We start from the raw sequence: 7175 nt of genomic DNA, 5'->3' as shown, positions 1-7175 counted from the left end.
ATCGCCTAGAGGCTACGATGCCTCGATAAGCCTTAGGTGAAAAGCTCGAAAAGGGTTCGAGCTTGAGGTTCGAGCCTATAATTGAGGCCTAGGCTCAGTGGCGTAGCTAGCATGGTTGGGTGTCACCCCCAAATAACGCCCAAACGGCAGGCACCCAGGGCGGACCACCCCCCCCCCAGCTACGCCACTGCCTAGGCTTAACTTTCGAGTACTCGAAACTATTAGGCCTTGGATTAATAATAGGACTATTATTAATCCAAGATTAGGCACTGCTCGAGAGCTTTTAAAAATGGCGGGAAAAGCGACTAAAAAAAATCCATTTGGTAAAAGTCCTGGTGGTTTCTGATTGGTCACTGATTTTAAATGTAGAAAACGAAACCAAAACTATAAGTTATACCATACGTAGGGTGCCCTAGCTGTTGGCGGTTCATCAGTCCACTATTTTCTTATTATATTCCCTTGTATGGCCAGTTATTAATTTAGACTTTACAAATATGGCTTCAAAAGTTCAAATAAACGTAAAAGCTCTGGCGGTAAATATTCTTTTAATGAAGAAATAGTAGAACCTAGTGATAGAGCTAACCCTAATTATTCGAGTACTCGAAACCACTTTTTAAGCCAATCCTAAAAGCTCGAAAGCTCGATAAAATTTAAAAGCTCGGCTCGATACTCGAAAAGTGAAATTTTTCATACTCGAAGCTCGGCTCGATACCGAAAAATCAAGGCTCGCACATGCCTAGTTCCAGGTAAACTTAAAATTTGAGTTTAGTAAAACGGCTTTAGGCTGTCTCATTATTTATGTTTTTAAATCTTTTTAACCATTTATTTAGTACATTTCCATTATTATATTATTATTATTAATGTCGATAACTATAAAACAACATATTAGTTTCTTTCAAATAGTGGTGTCTAGACTTACCTGACTTTTGATTTCAGATACATTAATTCAGTGTTGCCAGGCATACTTTAATAACAGCAAGTGTCGATAGTTTCTAGCCAATTTTGGGCTGTACAATAATTTCATCGGCGTACTGTATAGGAAGTTATTTTTGGTATTTCGATGAATTACGTCCTGAGAGTACTTTAATATAAGTTAAATTTCGACTTTAGCAGAAAACCAGACTTATATCGTGACCGAAAACTATCGCTACACCCTTTGGTTTGCCATTGAAACCTAGATAGTTAGCGACTAAAGCAGAAGCAATTTTTTCGTTATCGTTATTCTTAAATTGGACTTTATAAATAAGGATACTTGCATTTTAATTATTGAATATTAATTTTTGCATCGTTTTGCTTCTATTTTGATAATTTATTTAAGAAAAAACATTTTTATGTCTTTTTAATTTGTCAGTAGCAGACGCTAGATCATAGGCGCCTCCTAGAGACTAGACTCGTTTCGGTCGCGACTACCTGTAACTTTAATATAATTTTTGTGTTCGTAATTTTTTTCATTATGCCTTATTTGATTTATCGTTCTGATTATGAAGACCATACATTCTGATAAATAAAGATAATTACACTACTAGTTAGTTTGTCCTACGTAGCTGAAGCTTTCATTAAATGGTTCAATGCGTGTTTTGATTTTCACCAATATTCTGACAAAATTCAAAATTTACTATGAAAGCGTAAGATATCTTTTTTCTGATATCGATATTTCTCTGGTCATACCACAATAATTTCATTATCAGGATATGGCAGCACTGAATATATGATTCATAATCAGCGTTGCCAAATGTATCATATTTATGTTAAAATCCCATAATTCTAGCTAGAAATTTGGAACGTAAAATAATTTCACCAGTGTGCCATATAGTACGCCTTTTTTCAAATCATTTTAACAGACCGTAACATATTGTCAATAATTTTCGAACCCATTACAATCTTGACTCATGTTCAGCCCAAAAAGATATTTAGTCGACTTTGTTTAAATTAAATATAGACGTCGACAAAGGTAATTTCTGGTGATTTGATCTTGAAAATTAACTTTTAATATTTAAAAACTCGCCAAATTCTCGAAACAAGCTTACATAGAGAAATAATTTGGCCAAGAATTCAATAATTTTGGAGTTTGTAACTTCGTATATCATAATTTTCATTTTTACATCTGGCAAACGGTGTTCATAATTTATGTCTTAACCAGCTTGTTAGGAATATTTTTTCGTTTCGGTAGGACTACAGATGGCACTGTTATATTAATTGAAATAGTTGATAGAAAATGCGTTACGTTACGTTCATTTCAATAGATTTTAAATTAACTGATTAATACTGAAAAAAAACCATGGTCGATTTATCAGGAGGGCAAGAAAAATCGGGATTATTAGAACACACATTCAGCAACTGGGTTTTCATATTTCCTGGTATATTTTGTGTGGGCCTTATCGGTAAGGCAGTTTTTCAGATGGTCTGTTTACCTTTTTGACAGGTGCCTTGGCATGCCTTTTAAATTTCCTTTTTCTTAGTATATATATATATATATATATATATTTGTACTTGTTGGTTTTGCGATAATTTTATTGCTAAAGCTATAAACCGGAAATGGCCATGATTCATTATACTTTAATTCCCATATTAAGACACTGCCCCTGAGGCCCACTTGAGCTCATAAGACCAGTTTTCGACATATCTGTGTTAAAGTTTATCTCAGTTCATACTGCTTCTACTACAAACCTCTCCCCTCCCCTATTACTAGACCGTTTCTGCCACGTTTTTTGTTGCATTGATAGCTATCCTGAAAGGCTGATTTATCAGTTTTTTTGGATAGAACCTAAGCAGCTGTATAGCTGATGTTGCAAAGAGTGTAATCTGGAAAAAAGTATCATAAAAGGTTTCGCTTTTAACGCATTAGATCAGTTAACTCTTGAGCATTTAAATAACTATGGAAGAAACGGTTTTGGAAAGTGAAAATCAAGATGTTGGGGGTGGATATTTACCTCTCTACTCCCTCGCGGTCATAATCCCAATTGGTATCCTGGGTTAGTAGTTTTAATTCTAAGATACAATTAAAGGGACATGAGGGTGTAAATTTACTACCATATGGTACGAGAATGTTGCGGAATCGGGAGTTAATTTAATTTTTTTTTACTATTTTCAGGATTTTTCACGTGGAAGTTAATAAAATCTTTGAAAGAGAAGGAAAGCAAGAAACAAGAAAAGAAGAAATTGAAAATGCAGAGAAAAGACGTGAAAAAGAAGAAATAACATATCGCTCAGCTTTAGGCCAGGGGAAAAATTATGGTGAAATTAAATGAACTGTGAAATATCACTGCCAAGTTAAAGAATGGTTAAGGGAAAAATGGATATCAAGGCGCAAAAACTGTACTCCTGAATGACTGGCTGTTTATGAAAGCCTTCAAAAAATGTCTAAACATATGCAGGAAGACCTCTACGCTTCCAAAAATTGGCAATCATAAAATAACATTCCATGAAAAAGAGGATAAAATTACCAACTGGTATCATTTTTTTTTAAAGCTAAGTTAAAAATTTATATTCTTCTAAAGCCTTAAGTTTATTCTAAAGAAAGTATTTATTTTCAGAGTTATTTATTTAATCTCTATTCCAATAATTCAAAAAAGACTTCCATATTTTCAATTGTTTCAATCTATAAAAAGTAAATAGGCTGAGTACATGTTAGTCTTGTATCTAAGTCTGGGTATGAAATAAAAATCTTTATATTTAAAAAGGATATTACTTGCATTAGTATTAACAAGTGTTCATCTTCCTATACTGCTAACAGGGCCATGCACAGTGGGCAAAATCCCCGGGGCACTGCGAAAAAATGGCCCAGTAGCATAGATTTTAGGGGCCTTTCAATAGAACCCCAGCTTGAAAACTTCAATTAGAAAGCCCCGTGATGACATAATTTGCCCCAGGCCCCAAATGTCTCTGCAAGGCCCTGACTGCTAATATTATTTGCCTATAACATGTACCTTCACAATTTCCTGCTTATTTTTCAAAATATGTTATGGAAAAAAAGTGGCCATCAAAATACGTCATGGTGATTTCACAAAACCCGTAAGAAAAATGTTATTTTTATATCCCTAAGTTGGGTAACTTAATTTTTTCATCACTGGGCACTTTTTATATCCTAGATGAAAACCCATCTTGCAAGAAACACAATTTGGAGGGGTCGGACATTTGCCTCTTTTGTGTACAGGATTTTGGATTTTTATTGTGGATTTGTTATACAAAGTCTATGGGAGCAAAATTCTTGGATTTGTGGATTTTTTTTCAAAATTTTGTATGGGATTTGGCCAAATGTCAGACCCCTCGCATTATTTACTTCTGGTGTTATTTGAAATAGGCCTTCAATGAAATTTGGGTGAAATGGGTTAGTGTTTTATTTACCAGACAAAAATGCTTTACAAGTAATTTTTTCATTATACAAAGCAACAAGTTTGTACAAAACCATACAGGAACATATATATTTTTTGGCTATATTAATTTTATTTTGTCATATTTTTCCCTTGAAACAGGGATATTAACTTTACAACGTAAAAATGTACATTTTATAGCATATCTGAAATGTTTTTACACCACTACCCAATGGACATTATTGTAAAAATTTGTATTAATGCCACTGATGCAGCAGCGAAAAATTCCAGAAAATATTTTTCGTTGCAAAAATTGGATTCCTTACGCTTAACCAAAAGAATTGATTACTTTTTTTAAAGGAGGAAGACTTTGTAGCATTATTTTTCGAGTTAAGGAATGAAAATGTCGTCGTTTACATTATTAAAGCGTAAAAAAGTTTATAAATAAAAGTATTGGATTATAATTTAAATATATAAAATTAAAAATTGTCTGTAAAACTTACTTGGCCCTTCATTTTTTTTGGTACAGTGGTCAGTGAGGCATTTCGCCCCCAATAAACAAATCAAAAGATGGCAGCACATACGCCATTTATATTACCAAAGGTATTTTCCAATGAAGATTCTGCTGCCACCTTTTGATTTTCAATTTCAGCTTTTGCCTTTATAATTCAACCGCAAAAACATAACACGAGATGAATTATTTAATAAAAAAATCTTATAAATTTATAATTATATAGTAAAATAATTCGTTTAAAGGAATTGATGTTTCTGGACTCAATTGAGACCTTCAATGGAGTGTTTTCAGTCAATGCTATATACTGATAAAACAGGGCCAAAAATAGTGGGCAGTTCTAAAATTCAGATTTGGGCAGTGCTACTTGATTATCATATGGGAGATGTCGCGGTCGATGGATCTTTCCAGTGCATATCAACAAACGCGGCCAATTTTGCCGAACTAAGTTACTTATTTACAGCCCTTTATTCTTTCATAATTTTGATAAAATATTCGTCTGCTACAAATTCTAAATACCATGCTTTTTTTTAGCTCATTGAAATTTGGTTTTGGGGGTTCAATTTTATTTGGGCAGTTCTAAAAAATCCTAATTTTAGCCCCTGTGATAAAATTATCTAATAATAAATAAGTTTGCAAAAATATTATCCAAATTGTATAAAATATAAATTATATTGTATCTAAAGGTTTTTTTTCACAAACTTTTAAATGTGAGATTTCACGAATTTAAGTACCTGCTAGAGGTCTCTATTGAGTTCAGAATTCTAATTAAAATATAAATTTATTAGAAATTTTAGCTTGTAAGAAATGGGATAAATTAAATGAAAAGCGTATTTTCTTTACGAAAAAACAAAGTTTAAGTTTTGAAAGTTTCTTTCGAGTTTGTAATAAAGGGTGTAGTGGAAATGGGGAGAATATTTAAAAATTCTTTCGTTACCAGGATAGACACCGAGATAACATCCATCTAAATGTTTTTCCCGCTGCTTCAGTTTAGGACTTTCATCCGACGGAAAAACCGTTTCTAGGACCACAATCAAACACCAACTGAAAGTAGAAAAGAGACAAAACCTCTTGTCTGTTGTTATAAAGACGTTTCGCCACCAGGACCTCCGCAAGCCTGATGACCCTCTCCTTCCAGCATCGCAATCCTTTGTTTCAACATTCGAACCTATAACAAACAAATACAAATTAACAGACTGATTAACAAATTTATTACATTGAAACCTTTCGAGGGTTTGATTTTTTTTATATTTTGTGGGAAATGCATAAATTATTATTCATTTCTTAAATGACACACATTTTAAAACAATTTTAAGGTAGTTTTTATGTAAAACTATTTACAAATATTCAACTCATGAAAGAAACATGTTTCAGAGTTGCAGCGCCATCTAGAAAGACTGTGTATTAAAAAATCAAACCCATAATGGCATTTATCTGTGAAAGGATCTTCTCCATTCTCATACAAGTATCGACCTATTAAATTTGTCATATTTACTTGTGCATTGTGCCTTTCTAGCATAAGAGCCATTTGCTGTTCTAATTTCTTCACTTTAGTTTGGTTTTTCTTCTTTGCTTTCTCAAAAGCAGTTACCAAGGCACTGGAAAAAAGGGCAAGATTTAGTTAATACAAAATTATTTTTCGATTTAAAGATAGGGTTACTTAATTTTACAAAATGTGTATTTAATTTAAAAACTTCCATTAACTGCATTATTCCGAGTAAGGCGTAATAGTTAATCCATTAGTCTTACAAATAAAATATGTCTATGCACGGCCAACTTTGATTTCTCTCGCGCTACAGCGGCCATCTCATTCGTTGACGTTCCTGTGTTAACCTATGAGCAAAAGATGTGTATGACGTCAGCGCCCCTAGCGGATTATTATTTTTAGTATAGTTTTTACATTGGGGACAATATAACCACCGAGCGTGGCGCTGAACTCCTACACATTATAGTACAGTTTATAGGGGGAAAATCCTTGCTCGCGGAATTTCGACGAATGTGTTGGCCGTAGTAGCGCGAACAGCGCGTGATCAAAGTTGGCCGTGGTCTATGTTACACAGTTACAGCTTAGGTTGGTATTAACCAACAGTAAATTCTTTCGTAGCAGACTTCATTTCCAAGGGTTGACTCCCTGTACTGCCATTTTCAGAATCATTGCTGAACCAACATTAAGGAAAAAAGTATTTCTAGATTTCAGAGAGCTTTGCTAATAAGCCCCAGATAGAGAGGATGGTAGTACTTCAAAAAGATATCAGTGACTTATGACATTAGGCTTCTCTTTGTTATGAAAAGTTACATCCTACTTTTATTTTTAGAGCCGTTAGATTGTGGTGCGACTATTGAAACTTCCCTAT

General features: G+C 33.6%; 2 protein-coding genes across 4 annotated transcripts in view; one reads left to right on the top strand and one right to left on the bottom strand.

The window, feature by feature from the left end:
* The first annotated feature begins 2183 nt into the window (after positions 1 to 2183).
* LOC149922515 (uncharacterized) lies at positions 2184 to 3679 on the top strand. Of its 2 annotated transcripts, none has more exons than XM_090163033.1 (2): positions 2184 to 2381; positions 3092 to 3679. In XM_090163033.1, the coding sequence occupies exons 1-2, from the start codon at positions 2279 to 2281 to the stop codon at positions 3196 to 3198; spliced, it is 210 nt and encodes a 69-aa protein (XP_090019159.1). In that variant the 5' UTR covers positions 2184 to 2278; the 3' UTR covers positions 3199 to 3679. The 2 variants fall into 2 exon arrangements, with proteins under 2 accessions (XP_090019159.1, XP_090019160.1); XM_090163034.1 differs by lacking the exon at positions 2184 to 2381 and adding an exon at positions 2502 to 2972.
* A 662-nt stretch (positions 3680 to 4341) lies between these two features.
* LOC149922514 (colorectal mutant cancer protein) overlaps positions 4342 to 7175 on the bottom strand; it is a 97503-nt gene continuing 94669 nt past the window's right edge. For both annotated transcript variants that reach the window (XM_090162740.1, XM_090162741.1), the window contains 2 exons: positions 6317 to 6419; positions 4342 to 5989 (listed from right to left, as the gene is read on the bottom strand). In XM_090162740.1, coding sequence (XP_090018866.1) covers positions 5903 to 5989; positions 6317 to 6419 — 190 coding nt within the window. In that variant the 3' untranslated portion in view covers positions 4342 to 5902. The remainder of the gene's footprint in view (positions 5990 to 6316; positions 6420 to 7175) is intronic.

Source organism: Leiobunum rupestre, chromosome 11, assembly GCF_980474605.1.
Source record: "Leiobunum rupestre chromosome 11, qqLeiRupe1.1.hap1, whole genome shotgun sequence".
Taxonomy (NCBI): domain Eukaryota; kingdom Metazoa; phylum Arthropoda; class Arachnida; order Opiliones; family Sclerosomatidae; genus Leiobunum; species Leiobunum rupestre.
Note: the sequence above shows the minus strand (reverse complement) of the source record. Positions and strands in the feature narration are given on the sequence as shown.

Excerpts from the sequence above, each read along its gene's own strand:
- LOC149922515 (XM_090163033.1), top strand. The coding sequence starts at position 2,279 with ATGGTCGATTTATCAGGAGGGCAAGAAAAATCGGGATTATTAGAACAC. Across the intron at positions 2,382-3,091 it reads ATTTTGTGTGGGCCTTATCG|GATTTTTCACGTGGAAGTTA; the intron begins GTAAGGCAGTTT and ends TACTATTTTCAG.